This window comes from Epinephelus lanceolatus, chromosome 1 (assembly GCF_041903045.1).
Source record: "Epinephelus lanceolatus isolate andai-2023 chromosome 1, ASM4190304v1, whole genome shotgun sequence".
NCBI classification, from domain to species: domain Eukaryota; kingdom Metazoa; phylum Chordata; class Actinopteri; order Perciformes; family Serranidae; genus Epinephelus; species Epinephelus lanceolatus.
Window position 1 is genome coordinate 14857243 of NC_135734.1, and position 15891 is coordinate 14873133.

Sequence of the window (15891 nt, forward strand, 5' to 3'; positions counted from 1 at the left end):
CATGTATCTGTTCAGGGATCAAATCATTTTAAAGTTGTCTGAGAGTAATGAAAAGTTACTTCATTTCTTACACAAATGTCTCAACCGACTTCAGTCTCTTCTACTAATATTTAAGTATGTTATATTTAATATCTATACGTTTGCTTTGTAGATTCATAGAACATTGCAAAATGATAAAATAAAGCACCTTTGAGATATGCCAAAAAATATAAGTAGGCTACTGTTGGTAGGATGAGGGTTAGCAGTTAAAATTTGCCCCACCTTGACTGCCTACAACAGCACTTTCCAATCTGGGGTCTGGAGAGAGTCAGAAAAAAAGAAAATAAACCTCACTCAAAATTAGATTTATTTACCAGACTTTTCTGCAATCCTTTTTTTTCTTCTGAAATATTTAATAATTTATCTCTTGGTGTCTTTACTATTAGGCTTCACAAATATTGAATATATAATATTGAAAATATAAAAACAAATGATTTTAAAAGGCACCACCTGATACAGACCTTTCTTTATCAGTGTTAACATTTTAATAGACATGCTAACAGAGCAAGGACAGAATTATTTGTACCCAGACAATAAGTTAGGTACTTTTATACTATTTTAAATGGTGCATTTGATGATTGTTTACCTTAAGTAAAATTCAAATGGCGGACAAAAGTAATACTTTGGGCTTGTGGTTCACATGTATAGTTTTAACTTGCCAAGCTACTCAAATTCCCACTGTCAGCTACTGTCGCCGAGTGTGTAAATACGACAAACCTGGCAACCCTGAAAAGACGCCTAGTGATGACGTCAAACCGCCGCGACTCCTCACCGGTGGGATACAAGCGTGACTGTTGGAGTCAACTGTGTTTATTTAATAACTAGCTGACAAAGTGAATATTATCGGCAGTAACGTCCTTATTTTCCTCCAACATGGCGACGTCAATGCCGCAGAAGCGTTACTACAGACAGAGAGCCCATTCAAACCCGATGGCGTACCACACGTTTGATTAGTGAGTGATGAACATGTGTCTGAGTTTACTGAGCAACACACTGTAACGTTACCTCTCTGTCAGTACCTGCAAACGTCATAAGTGTCAGTCCTCACTGTGTGTTTATACAGTGAAGCTGACAGGAAAGTAAAGTAGCTGCTGACTCAGGTTGCCATGCAGGAAGTTTAGTTTTTAACAGCTTTGAATTTGAGACATTCTGTCTCCACCTCAGTACAGTGTACAGTAGGTGCTAACAACAGTGTAAAGTTGTATTTAAAAAGTAGTAAGTACAATCTGTTTTCAAAAACACTGTCTCTGTTACTCTGGATAAGTCACAGAACACACTGTCAGCTGCTTTCATGTTTCTACTCTCTAAAAAAGGCTCAATTAAAAAACTCTCTGTCCTCACAGTCCAGTGTGTCCTGAGGAGATGGACTGGTCCACGCTGTATCCACACTTCTTCACTGCCGGCCCCTCTGACAAAGAGACCCCTCAAGTTGAGTTTGCGGACATTGGATGTGGATACGGGGGTCTTTTAGGTAGCTATGTTGCCGATCTGACTACATACAGTTTTCACAGGTCATAGTTTTGCTCTGACCTCATGTCCCCTTCTCTCATGTCTCTGTGCGTCTGTCTGTGTGCCAGTGGAGTTATCGCCACTCTTCCCAGACAAGCTCATGCTGGGGATGGAGATCCGGGTGAAAGTGTCAGATTATGTTCAGGATCGCATCCGGTCTCTGCGTGAATCAGAACCAGGAGGATACCAGAACATCGCCTGCATCCGCAGCAACGCGATGAAGTACCTCCCCAACTTCTTCTTTAAAGGACAGGTAGGTTTGCACCTGTGTGTCTGCTGCTGTGTGACATGAAAGAAGGAGGAAGTTTTGACCCGGAGAGGTTGTAGGTTTGTCCTCCTCCTCATAATAAAGCAAGTCACTGCTCTTTCCTACCTAAAATGACCTCGCTCTGAAGCATTATTTTCAGCCCAGCTGTGTGGGAATATAGTTTCAGTTAAATAACTAACATAAAAAATAAAATATCATTTGTTTTCCTAGCCTCATGTTTGCATTACCATTAGAACTCATTCAAGATTAATTTAAAATGTTAAGATTATGTGACTGTACATTTTAATCAGAATTGTTTTTCTGGCTGACAAACATTCCTACAATTTTATTAAAAAATATTACAATAAGAGTCACAAACCTGGCAGATCTGGGCTATGATCTTCAGGTTAACACACTGTTATCAGGCTAAAATAATCCTGTTTATTCTCATCCATTAAAGCTGTTTGATGATTCATTTGTTGGACCTGGATTCAGTTGTCTTGGTAACAGTGGGCTCTTATTTTGAAATAAAGGCAAAATGAGTAGAGAGTGAAAACCATGATCAGCATTCATATGATTGGCTTAGAGCTGATCATGTGATTACACTGTGAAGGAGGTGTGTTGGGAACCCTCCCAGCATGCACTGTGGCATTAAAATCAGGGACATAAGTCTATTTGAGGTTTTCCTAAGTTGTTACTGGTGTTTTTTGTTCTATATTGTAATCCAAAATGTTCCCACTGCTGCCACAATGTAATCAGTGTTAATCAGACATTATCGGTGAGTGTGAGACTACTATCGGTGTGGGGTGTGTGTTTGGTGAGGTTCTCCCCTCAGGAGAGGTTTCAGAGATATTCATAAGTCTGCGCTGAAAGCAAAACCACAAACACGTCTCTTAATAAAGCGTCTTTTATTGCGTAAGCAGCTGTCAGCTCAGTGAGTTATGCGCTTAATTGTTTCAAGTTTTAGTGTTGAAATGACAAAGTCTCATTTTAGCATCAAATTAAACACCATCTGTTCTTGCTCTGTCAGTCTTTTCACAGTCAGTTTTAGTTTAGTGTGCCTTTCACTTCGCTCAGCTCTGTTTTTAATGTGCATAGTGTTGTTTTGGTTAATATTTTATCCTGTATATTGAAAGAAAAAAGGTGATTTTAGACACATTTGACATTTTCATTGGATATATTGCTTTGTAAACTAATTTTAACAATTTGTGCTGTTGTACAAACTTGTTATTTGTTGCAACCAGACGGCTGCATTAAACCAACAGCTTCCCTCCTTTTTCTTTGGCCTGCTAACCACATGCGCTGTCCAGCTCAAACTGGCCTTCACCCAGCACCATTTAAAGTCTCCATTCCACCCGCATCTCCTCAATTAAGTAAAGAAACATAATTTACTACCAGCGTCTGGCTCCCAGCTCTTAAGCTAAGCCTCATGGTTGATGTCTTTACCTACACTTTAATAGTGGCTCATTAATTTAGAACACCTGCGTCATGTGGTCATACAGTCCGGTTACTACAAGTTAATCTGCACCTTCCGGCCAATCAGAAAGACAGACGTCTCAGTGGTCATGGTGTGAACGTTAATACAGACCAGCACACAGTCTAGATTTGATGTTACAGCTATGTAACTGAGTTTATAAATAAAACTACAAGGAAACTGACCACAGTGTAAATGATGGATAGTTTGTATGATCACCTTAGATTAAAATCAAACCTAACACCTGAAGTGTGACCTTAAAATTGAAGACCGTTGACTGGAAATGACTTAAACTCTTAGATTCTATGCATTTATTAGTGTGTTTATTCATGTTCTGAGTTCTTTTGGTGTTAATAGTCGTGCCTACGGCTGTACCGAATAACTCAAAGCTTCTTTCAGAACGATGACGTTCGAATTCTAGGCTTCTTTTTTTTTGTACGTCTATTCATTCAGTTTAAACCCACACAAAGGGAGGCAGGCACCTGTGTTAACTTGCCAGTCTAACAGCCCCATAAATTACCTTTATTCATTAAAGAAAGTTGATTTAAAAAAAAAAAAAGAACAACACAAAGACAAACGTGTATGATCCAAGGATTCTGTTTGTTAATTTTATTTCATTATTAGGGTGACGACGTCTTATAATATGATGACAAGCCATGCGAAGCGTCATTCGAAAACTTCAATAGAAGCTTCAAATTAAAAAAAAAAAAAAAAAAAAAAAAAAATCTGTGCATCGGCATCCTTAGTTGTGCCAAAACCCAAGCTGAGCCAAAAAGTCCTGCACACTGTCGATCACTTGTGTTCACTTTATTCACAATGTTTCAGTCCTCAAACCTTCATGATGTTAAATTTATGGATTGAATTTTGGTGTGCAAGATTTTTTTGGTTCAGAGTTTATGACCCAACCACGACTCTATAAGCAACAACTTAAACTAAATGTTACCTGCTGAGTGTAACCGGTTAAAAGGCAGGACATTATAACATAAAGGTGATGGGCTGCAGCACAGTAGTACTGGGCTCTTATCAGCCACTTTAAGAAATGGGAACGCACTTTAATCAGCGGCAAGTCGGCCATTTTTGAAGGATAAGAGTAAGAGTGCCACCCACTGGCTGTTTACCTTATATGTCAAAAATATTTGCTGAAAAAACACAAAGCACTGCTCGGTAAATAAGATTCAAAAAACTGATTGTAGTGTATATGTAGTAAAAGGCTGGACAGAAAGATAGGCTAATGTTCTGTGTTTCATTTAGCTAGATACTGGTAGGTTACTGTTCATGAACACTCAGTTAGCATGACATTAGCTTGTCTTTGCCTGGGTAGTTGTGTAGTTGGCTTTTGGCTTGTAGATCTGAGGGTACTGTACCCATTTATAAATTGGACATGGGCCTCCAAACATCAAAAGGGAAACACCACCTAAATTAAGAATTTAAATATATTATTTCTATGGTCTAGGAAAGTTCAATCAATATTTGTGAACATGAGCTACTCTCTCGTAAAGCCAGAAACCAGAGAAGTAAATCTCAAACAAGACAATGAATGTGCGACTGTGGACTGTTTTTATACCCAAATGAGCTTTATTTTATTGAAGTGATCTCAGTTGTGAAACAGAAAATTTACTCGTATACTGAGAACACTCCCCTGGGTGCTCTCAGTGTCATCTATAACATCTTCTACTATTCATTGTCTACGAAACAGCTCCAGACTTAATACCCTATGACATCACAAATTTGAGTTTTAACACTCTAGTTTTTGGATTTGAGAGAGAGTTGTCCATGTTAACTAATTTTCTTTGGACAGCCTTAGATCAGAGGAATAACATGTATGAATTTTGAAAATGGCATAATTCCCCTTTAAAGTCTCATTATTGCTGACGGGTGAAGGCTCACATGCCATAAACCAGATAGTCAGTGACCATAACGTTAACTGATGGGGAGCTGTCAAGCTCGTAAGGATTAATATCATTAACCAACTTTAATTTTGTTAAATTTTGCTCCTTTGCCTCTGTCAGGAGCTTCTTTCTATATGCGCTTTTGTCTTTTGCTTATACATTTATGATAATGAACGATGGGCAGATGACATGACTGGTAGAGTTGGATATCATTTGGGTTTTTGCCAATACTGGTGCCAAAACGATACTGTTAAAACAGTACAGGTGCCTAAACGATGCCTGAACCAATACTTTTTTCAAAATAAAGCACAAAACGATGGTCAACAACATGAAAAAACTGCTTTTTTATTGCAGAGACATATTTGAACTTGAAATTGAATACATAAGCCGTTCAGTGAATTCATACAAAACACTATCAACAAATTCACATAACACACTTGCATAATCAATACAACCCAACTACAATAATCTAATAATAAATAACATGAAGTACTAATAACAGCATAATAACTTTTGAGTTTGGATCAGTAATTGTCTCACTAACTCAGGAGAGACTCAGCAGCCAGACATATATCCATTATCTTTTTAGAATCGGCTGATATTGTCACTACAATCACAATAGCTGGTCCTCCTTAACAGTCCACCTTAAGGAGGATTGGTGAGTTTCCAGTGTGAGGCTAACTTCACTAAATCCAGGGCCAACCTCCTTCACTTTAATCAGCAGATGCTAGGTAAAACTCAGGAGCTTGGTTTGGGTCTTGAGGTGTTGTAGCAGTTATTCAGTGACAAACAGCCTAAACTGTTCACGCACTGCACTGCTGTGTTTAACTTCATACTCTCTGCAGCCTCACTGTCACCGTCACCAACACACACACACACTCTCTTTTGATCTCTCTTGGCTGCACACTAGCCACATACACAATCTGGCACTGAAATGAGGCACTGAAATGCGAGTCATAATTTGGTGCAGTAGGCACCAGAGCCATATTGGCACCAGGTTTTGGTACCCAACCCAAATGACTGGTGACAAATACTGAAAGCTACCACAGTTACGGATGCATATCCTCCAAAAATGGCAGCGCAGCCCCAGAATGCAACATGATTTCCATTCCCAGTTGTAGCACCACTTGCCCATCTGCACACCTTCTCTGTGTTACCACTAACAAATATGACGGGTGCTGAGGCTGACCTCTGGGGAAGAAAGTAATGTGTGATCTTGAAGCAGGAAGTTTTAAATTTGTTGCTCTTGTAAAATCATACTCTTTCCTCCTGAATGTTAGAACTCAGTGCATAAAGCAGCAACACGTTGATAGGTCGACTAGTTTATGTACAAGGAATGACAGTTGTGGAAATTACAAGTGGTATTGTTACAGAATATTTGAGCTTGGTACATTGTAAAAAGGGGACATCTCTGTAAAGTATATCTGCATGGCTAGATACAACTGAGAAACTTTTATTGTAAACTTGATGGACCGATGCTTTATGTGCTAACTATATGTAGAAATAACACATATGATGTTCATTGGAAGTGAGTTGGAGCTCGTACACAAAAGGCCTGCGGTTCTATAACAGGGACGTGGCCTGCAATAACCTTAAATTAAAGCTGACAGTCTGTTCCGGCGCTGCCAAAGTAATAAGAATACGCATGTTTCTGACCACAAATAATTACTTTCCTCATGTTCAACATATGGACTGAATTAATTTATACGGATTGCTCATTAAATCCAGGATTTCACAACAATGGGGTCATTGACTGACACGCAAGGCATCGCATCAGCTGAGTATAGAGCAGTGCAAGACGCCATTTATCCGTTCCAATTAGCTGCAGTAATCTATGACTTGTTGAAACTCGCATTAGATTATACAGTGGGGCTTAGTGTACCAGGGTTAATTTAGGTACCCTGGATAAAAAACCTCACCTCAAATGACTCCAGGGAGTATAAACTCAGAAATGAACACAGGGAAATAATTGCAGTGACACATTTCTGGAGTACAGATACTGTATGTTTTTACATGTAAAAACATTGATTTCATTTTTTAAATTATTTTAATATGCTATTTCAGGTAATTTAATATAATATGACTGTTATTTCTACAGTCTGAGTCCAGGCCAAGTTGAGATTGGAAATGTTTCAGAGGAATTCGGCCTGGTTTTGGAAGAGAAGTCTGTCTTGACTTTGCATTAAGGCGCTTTATTTTGCTTACAGTTGCACTCCCTTCATCTCATTCATAAATAGCATCTCTTGACTCACGTTAATTTACAAGAGATGAACATGTTTCTAGCTGCAACTCGCTTTAGCATCAACTGTGTTCCTTCCTCGTGATTTGAACATTGCTTTCAGAGAAATAAAAGACGACCACCCAGACTTGTGCTCAAAATCTAGTCCCAGTCCTTCTCACATGCATGATGTGTTTCAAGTGTTGAAACAGCATATTCCAAAGACCTGAAATGCTTTTTTTCCTTCTTGTTACTATGTTTTGTAACCAAAAATGAGTTAAGGTTTTTCCACCTTCCATCAGCACTGAAGCGGCCCCTGAGGCTGCAGCAGTCCCTGGTGATTATCCCCACATCTTTCTGTCTATACCTGACATTATTTATTTTAACTAATAAAAAGTTACTGGAATGGTTTTTAATGTATCAGCCAGAGTGATATCAATGGAGCCTTCACTTGTCAAAAACAGAGAGATGGGGAACTTTATGGGGGAAAAAATTCAAGAAGGGAAATTCCAGTTTTGCAATCAGCGGTGTTTAAAAACCAACCACACAATATGACAGGGGGCACATGTAAGTGATGACAATTGTAAATTTCAGGACCATACTGTGGTAAAAATATAAAGTTTTATTTCGATCTCGTGTGGGAATGACAGAGTTTAAAAGAAGTGTTTATTTTCTTTTGTTCTGTGCTTACAGTACTGATTACGACCCTTTTCTGTGTCTTTCAGCTCAGTAAGATGTTCTTTCTTTTCCCTGACCCTCACTTTAAGAAGACCAAGCACAAGTGGAGGATTATTAGTCCCACGTTGTTGGCAGAGTACGCCTACACGCTGAGAGTTGGGGTATGTACATAAATAAGACTTGTTTCAGCTAGTGCTGCAACTGTTTTGATAATTGTTTAAGTCATTTATCAAGTACAGATTACATCTACAACATTCACTGGTGCTTCTCACATTGGATAGAACACTGTAAACGTAATAACTTTGGGTTTTAGACTTGGTTGGACAAACCAAGAAATTTCATTACGAGCTCTGAGAAATTACATTTCTGAAATGTTTCATGTTGTTTTTATGTTGAATGTTTAATCAGGTGTTTGCAATTAAGTGTTTATGCTCAGAATAGTTTTAAAATTGAAGATGCACAAAAGACAACATAATTACAACACAATTAATCCCAAAACTGAGTTGAAACATGCCATTTAAATGATCAATTCAAGTCCACCATTCACTCCCACTGAAGATGGATGTGATTAAAAACAGGTTACCAGAATGCAGTGTCTTTTTTCACCCTCATTTGACAGATGATAGAGTAGACTTGAAACAGGGGGAGAGAGAGGGGTATGACATGCAACAAAGGTCCGAAGGCTGGCATTGAATCTGCATGTTGTGTTAATGTAATGCACTGTAACATCTTGGGTACTAAGGCACTCCTGTAGTGCCACTTTAAATGGTTAAATGATTTCCTAAAAACAACTGGGCACTGAAGTTTTCAGAAGGCATTACTCAAACAGTAGTAAATAGTGCATTTGTTGGGGACTATTTTCAGCAGCGAACTAATATACATTTTGTGTTCTCGTATTTACGACAGCCGAACGGTGCATGTAGGATCAACTCACTTAAACTACAGTGCCCATGTTCATGGTAACAAAGGAATATGTCACCAGTGTTAATTTTGACAGAAATTTTGTGGTAGCAGCCTTTTATTTTATGACTAAATTGTAACGTAAATGAAAAAAAAGACAACAAAAATTACAGCAAATTATCATTATAATCATTATGGGGTGAAGAATAAAGATGGGACTAAATAGTTGGCTCTTGACAACCTGAGTTAAATCATCACAAAGCATTGGTTGTTTTTCTTTTTAACTAATCGCAGTAGCAGTTAGCCTTGCTCCGTTAGCATGTTGTTACATTTAACTAAGCCAAGCTAGCTAACGGTAAACATGTAATGTTACTTCTCCTAGATGATTTATGAATTTCATAAACAGACACTTACACGTTCACCGAACATTTACCATAATTCAGTATTAATTTTAGCTCCATGTAAAGTGAATAAACATGACATTTCCCAGATAATGCGCCACTCGTCTGCCTTAACAACACAGTTCACACATTTTTATAACCGCTGCTTTATTGAGTCAGAGTTCTACTGAGTGCAACATGATGCTGAATTTAGCAGAAGACCTCAATAATATCAGTAATATAAAGTAGTAGTGATATACATACCTTTGGGCATTCATTTTACATGATATTACAGAGGTACAGTGAGTCAGGAGCACGCTCTCTGCCTAGATGACTAAACACATAGTTCAAGATATGTGTTTAGTCAGGAGAAATATCCTTCAACAAATACAGTGTCATGAAACTGTCTAAGAAAATTATGACTAATATAAAAACGGAGTTCCACTGACTCAACAAAACAAAACAAAAAAAAAGTCTAAAATGTGACTTTAAACCAACAATTTAACTAAATTTAAAATACTTGTCAAAATTAACACTGCATGTCAACCGGTGTTACGGCAAGAGCTCATTGATGTGTTTTTATTTATTTGGGGCTCTATGGCACAGATGATACTTGTTGTCGTGCCAATTTATTGTTGGTTTTGGGCTTTATACATAAAGTATAACCAGCCATATGTGTGAAGACCATAGTTTAGGTTATTATTAATAAAGGTTTGAATATCTGCAACAAAGACTTTTGCTAACACAATGAAGGGGAAAAAGATTTCATTCACAGACTTAATAGAACTGAAAACCAACTAATAGTTCAACAACAAATTTCCATTCCTCATCATTTTATCAGTTGATTGCAGTGTGCAGAAATCCATGAGTTCACTGAAATAAAATTCAGCAACCGGTGTGGCCTGCAGCTGGTTGACGTCTGCACGCACCCTCTTTCCTGTCAGAGCTGTCAGAGCAACAGTGGGACACTCAAATAAGACACGGGCGCTGATGGGGGTGGTTGGGAACAATGGACAGCTTGTGTCTAAATTTGGCTTTATCGTTTTTCCTTGTGTGTGTGTGTGTGTCCGCATGTGTGCACTGATGCATTTGTGTGTGTGTGTGCGTGTGTGTGTGTGTGTGTGTGTGTGAGTGTTTGTGTAAGCTCTGCAAGGGCCTTCAGCTTTGGCACGCAGCCATAACAGCGCTGGTGGGAGAGGGGGCTGTCAAGAAAATCATGACAGCCACATTTATAGATGCAGTTTAGCACCAAAATTAACCTCCATGAAAAGTTAAGTCTGTTGTTTATCAGTGAATATCTTTTGAAGCAGACCACACCTGTCTTGACACAGTACACAGGTGTGAATAACGTGGATCTGTGCACGTCTGTTATCCTCATCCCGCCCTCTCTGGAAAAACCCCAAATGTCGATGTGCAGTCGTGTGGAAATCTGTGCCATTGCGGAGTTTTCTAAGAAATCCTTGTTCTAGTAATGTTATCTGTCCAGCCTCCAAAGTAAACTACAGTGACACAGGTGATTAACCTCTGTGTTGTCTGTAGGTTATTTTTATCGTTTTTTTCCGAGGACCATTGCTCTCCAGAGGTGATGAAACCACTTAACTGCGATGCTGAAATGTCGGTTTCAAAGGAAAGATTAGAAGAGAAGTATTCAGTTGTGTAATTAATGTTTTGATAAATGCCATAGGTTTATTTTGTGAGCAATGAATGAATGCATGTTTAGCCCCCAGTGAAGCTTGGTTGACGTGTTTTTCCCAGAGCTGTGTTAATAATCTCCCTGTGTTTGTCTGGGTATGTCAGGGTTTGGTGTATACCATCACAGATGTGGAGGAAGTGCATGTCTGGATGGTGAAGCACTTCAGTGAACATCCACTGTTTACACGTGTCTCTGATGAAGAACTGGTATGTTAATGTGGAGCTTTTCATCCCTGTGTTTGCCTGTCAACTGCTTATTGAAGGGAAAGAAATCAAACATGAAAAATCTGAAAGTCTCTGAGAATGTGGTATTAACAATTTTGACACTTTCTTAGATAAGAAAATTAATATTTCTCTGATGCCTGTATACTAAATATGAAGCAAAGGTACAGCCATCAGCTGATTAGCTGAGATAATGTTTCATTCACACAATATCAGAAAATGGAAAAGCAGAAAAACCTCACATATGTCGGACTTGGGAATGTTTATGCTTTATTCCAAAATGGTTAGCCCCATTGTTAACACCAGATAAATGACCTAAATTAGCAACTTTTGTTGTGTTACATAAGACACAAGTAGTCTTTTTAAGGAAAAGTTTTACATTCTGGGAAATGTGTTGATTTGCTTTGTTGCCAAGAGTTATATCGGGTACACACTTCACAAGAAACAAGACTATTTAGGGCCCAAATCTACCCTCCCAACAGTCGTCAGCAAAGCCCCAATTTTTTGAAGGCTCTGATGATCATCTTTGCAGATATTCCTGTAGCTTCAAATATGTTGGTGTTTTTTTACATCCCTGATCTGCTCGGAAGTTATATTACATTTTGAATATTTACGATCTAATATCCTGTTGTAGGGCTCCCACAGATCTCAGAGGGTTTTAATGCAATATCGAATTGGATTCAACTCAGAATTGACTCACGCTGTGACTTGTACAATCCATGTTCACACCATCTCCATGACTCCATCCACGTCTATGTCTTTTTTATTTGTGAATTTTCTGTAAACCGTAGTGCAAAAACTAGCAGCTAGTACTTCCTGCCTATCGTCCGCCATGTTTGCTTATTCTAAAGTCACGTTTGATCGCGCAAGATTTGTGAGATTTCTGCTTTTGAGAGTTTGGACTTGGTTACTCATGAATGGAATCTGTGAGTGTGTGTCGTGCTGTTTTGGCCAAATTGTTGCTCTCCACACACTGTAGGAACAAAACTGTTAAATTCATCATTAGATGCCTTTATGTGTGGGGTCCCTCACATTTTCATCATCTGTTTAATATTTTAAAAAACTTTAAGTGTGGGCCAGACTTGACTAGATGAGAAGAACAATACCACTCCCACTGTATGCTTATTATGGAGCTGCTGGTTAACTTAGACTGGAAACAGGGGTAACAAACCCTGCCTACCAGCACCCTTAAAACTAAACACGTTGTACTCATAGATATGATTATTAGAACTGGATACCAGACCCCAAGATGGCGGCTATTCAGTGTAATGAGAATTGCTCGCTTGGTGCAAACACTGAAAAAAGTTTCCAAGTTTACTTCAGCGGTATGCAGCCCACTGAATATGCACAGTAGTGTTTCTCCCAATGGCCCCGCCCACAAATTGTGAATAAACTGTCATAAATAAAAGTTTAGGTGACTCTATATGCCACTGCATCCTTTAATGTAATTGTGTTCCATCTTATTTTGGCAGGTTGATGACATCATCATAAGTCGTTTGGGTACCTGTACAGAGGAAGGAAAGAAAGTGCAGAGAAACGGAGGGAAGAACTTTCTTGCAGTTTTCCGGAGGATTGAGGATTCAAACTAAAAACAGTTGGGACAATGTAATGAACTGAAATAATGGTCCTATGCAGTCGTCTATACATGGAGGATAATGTTGCTCTGTGGATCTGGAGGCTGTGGCTTGTTCCACCAGCAGATGAACACTGATGTCTTTTTTCCAGTGGACAAACATTTACAGCATTACCCAATAGAGGATTGGTGTTTGAGTTTTTTCATATAATTAACGTATTTCATTCCTCAGATATCAAAAGACACCACAAATCCACATCTCTGTTCTGATTAGATGCCATTAGAAGTGTTTTGTATTGCTTTTTGTCATGAATTTTTATTATTGCATTTCACTTCAGTTTCTTTTGCTTACGTGCTTTTTCTTGTGAAGCTATAAATTCTTTTAGTAAAACAAAAAAATCAGTGTTGTGTTTTGGTTTATTGTGGTGGCCATTGGTACATTGTAAACAGTAATGAGAGCAAGAACAGGTGAATTTAAAACATAAAAATTATATGTGTGTTTTGGATACAGTAATTTTGGGAATTTTCTCACAAAGTAACAGCAGTCATATCCTTGATAGAGGTTCCACCATTTAACACCGTTAGAAATGGCAAAATTTTCCAAGTTATTTGGCCTCACGGTGTTCATTTGCAGTATTGGTGGCTGAATCAGAAACGGGTTACACTGAGAATTTCTCCAACAGTCTACATCCTGCTTGCAATGGTCATTGTCCAGTTTAAAAATAAACCTGCATGCTGTAGCATGTTCTGTAAGCAGTGAACGCAGCACAGAGGGCTCAAGTCCAAGAGATGACTGTGACCCAATCATGTTAATACCTGTATGTTTGATTGATTACCAGAAGTTCTTATTAATGTAATTTAAATAGAATGCACTTATTTAAAACCACAAATTGACCACAATTGGTGACGCTCCTGCAATTTATGATATCCAAAACAAACCTATTATCTTCATCATCTAGACATGTCTGCTGAGGATCTTTGTGAAGTCCAAATCAAAGGAGTCTGTAACAGTGGTTTTCTGTGCTCATTTTATGATTTTATCTGTATATTACAGGTTGGTATTCTTGTCTGTCAGGAGTTTGGAAACGGGACAGCGCAGGTTTGAAACCCTTTAGCTGCTGCAGGGGATGGTGATTAAAAACAGGACAGCACATGCCTCAGTGGTGGAAACACTGTAGACATTCAGACATTGTAAAACATTAGATGATCGCAGAGATGAGTAGGACTCATAAACATGAAGTGAAAATAAAAATAATCACACTTTTACAGGGACAGTTCACCCCAAAATCAAAAATACATGTTTCCTCTTATCTGTAGTGATATTTATCCATCAAGGCTGTTTATGTGTGAATTGCAGAGTGTTGGAGATATTGGCTGTAGCAATGTCTGCCTTCTCTTAAATATAATGGAACTAGATGGCACTCAGCTTGTGGTGCTTAAAGTGCCAAAAAAGAAAATAAAAATACATTTGAAAAACTCAACAGCAATCTCTCTTTCCAGAAATCATGATCCAGTTACTCAAGATAATCCACAGACCTTGTTGTGAGCGGTTTCATGTAGGAACTATTTTCTTTCTACTGAACTACACCTGCAAACCATATCACCACACAGAAGGAAGCGTGCATCTACTGCTAGCTCACCTAGCACCACTGAGCTAGCTAACGTTACAGCTCAGCTGAGGAGGATGCCATTAATGTCTACATCTTGCACTCTCACAAGCACAAGCCGCTCGTCCATAAGTAGATGCATGCTTCCTTCTGCATGGTATTACAGTTCCACTCCATTTTAAAAAGGGGAGACATCTCTTTGGCCGATATCTCCAACACACGGCAACTCGCACCAAATCGCATGACACACTTCTGATAAAATGTGGATTGTGCAAACCAAAGGCACTCCTTGAATTGATCTGAAAGGTCCACATTCCCATAAAAACCACCTACAGAAAAATTAAGTTTCCTCTTCACTCACCTCTTTTATTGCCATATGCTTTATATATGTGTGTATGTATAAGAGTACCATAAGAAATCCTGATCAAATAATCAAAAGTCATTGCAGAGGTGAGTCTTACATATGGGAATTTGTTTTCTATAAGCAAACAAATGCAAACACTAAGGAGCTGAAACCAACTTAACCGTCTTTATTCAGCGCTCTTTCTTTGCACAGGCAATTAAGTGATATCCTCGTAGTTTTGGTCTTGACCTGTCTTGAGCACCAAATCCCGAGGTCCAATTTGACACTAAATTCTCTTTAGAAAACGTACTAAATCAACACTCATACAGGTTGTTCTTTTATATTCAACTTGTGCTGCACACTGATACGAATGTATAGATTGCTTCCAGTATTCAGAGAAAGCTGATCTTGAAACAGCATCTGTTATATGTTATATAATATGCAGTAGGCTTACAGTCTGTTCGATTTTCCCATCTCTGAAGTATATATATTATTATATAATATTCTGAGGTATAAAGTGTAAAATATACTCATTACCATTTATCCTTGGGCTAAAGCCTGTCTGGGGCATGCCTACTCTCAAACGGCAGTATTTGCTCAGACCCTTGACACTGAGCAGCACCAGACTATGATGAAATAGTTAAAGCTTTTAATGGTGAAGCAATCTCTGTGGACACCTGTGTCAATGAAAAGCATAGTCACTGATCCACAGGCAATCATTTATTCTTAGATAAATAGAATTTCCTGTTCATTAAATGGGCCATGAGGGCAGGAACTAATTGCTCAATCAACATTTTTATCATTACGATATGGAGACAAGTGTTTCCTGGACAGCACCAATCATTCAATAAGAAAAGGTCTAACTGAAAACTGGGGAAAGAAGTAGCTTCTCACTCTTAAAAAAATAATTAAAAAAAATTCTGACACCAAGATCACTTACTTGGATTTCCTGAAGCAAGGCCACAATATGTGGCGAAGATCTTCAGAACCTCCAACAAAGTGGAGCTTGTGGCAATTATTTGCTCTGAGTCATTTCCTTAAGTCCAGGCCTACATATGCTTTGATAAATACAGGACGTATTTACAAAATTTATGGTGTGAAAATGTTTACCAGTCTTATC

At 38.5% G+C, this 15891-nt stretch overlaps 1 protein-coding gene across 1 annotated transcript; it reads left to right on the forward strand.

Moving 5' to 3' along the window:
• Positions 1-783: 783 nt before the first annotated feature.
• mettl1 (methyltransferase 1, tRNA methylguanosine) lies at positions 784-14302 on the forward strand. Its single transcript, XM_033625720.2, has 6 exons — positions 784-992; positions 1383-1510; positions 1617-1801; positions 8102-8215; positions 11132-11233; positions 12721-14302. The coding sequence occupies exons 1-6, from the start codon at positions 913-915 to the stop codon at positions 12835-12837; spliced, it is 726 nt and encodes a 241-aa protein (XP_033481611.1). The 5' UTR covers positions 784-912; the 3' UTR covers positions 12838-14302.
• The last annotated feature ends 1589 nt before the right edge of the window (positions 14303-15891 follow it).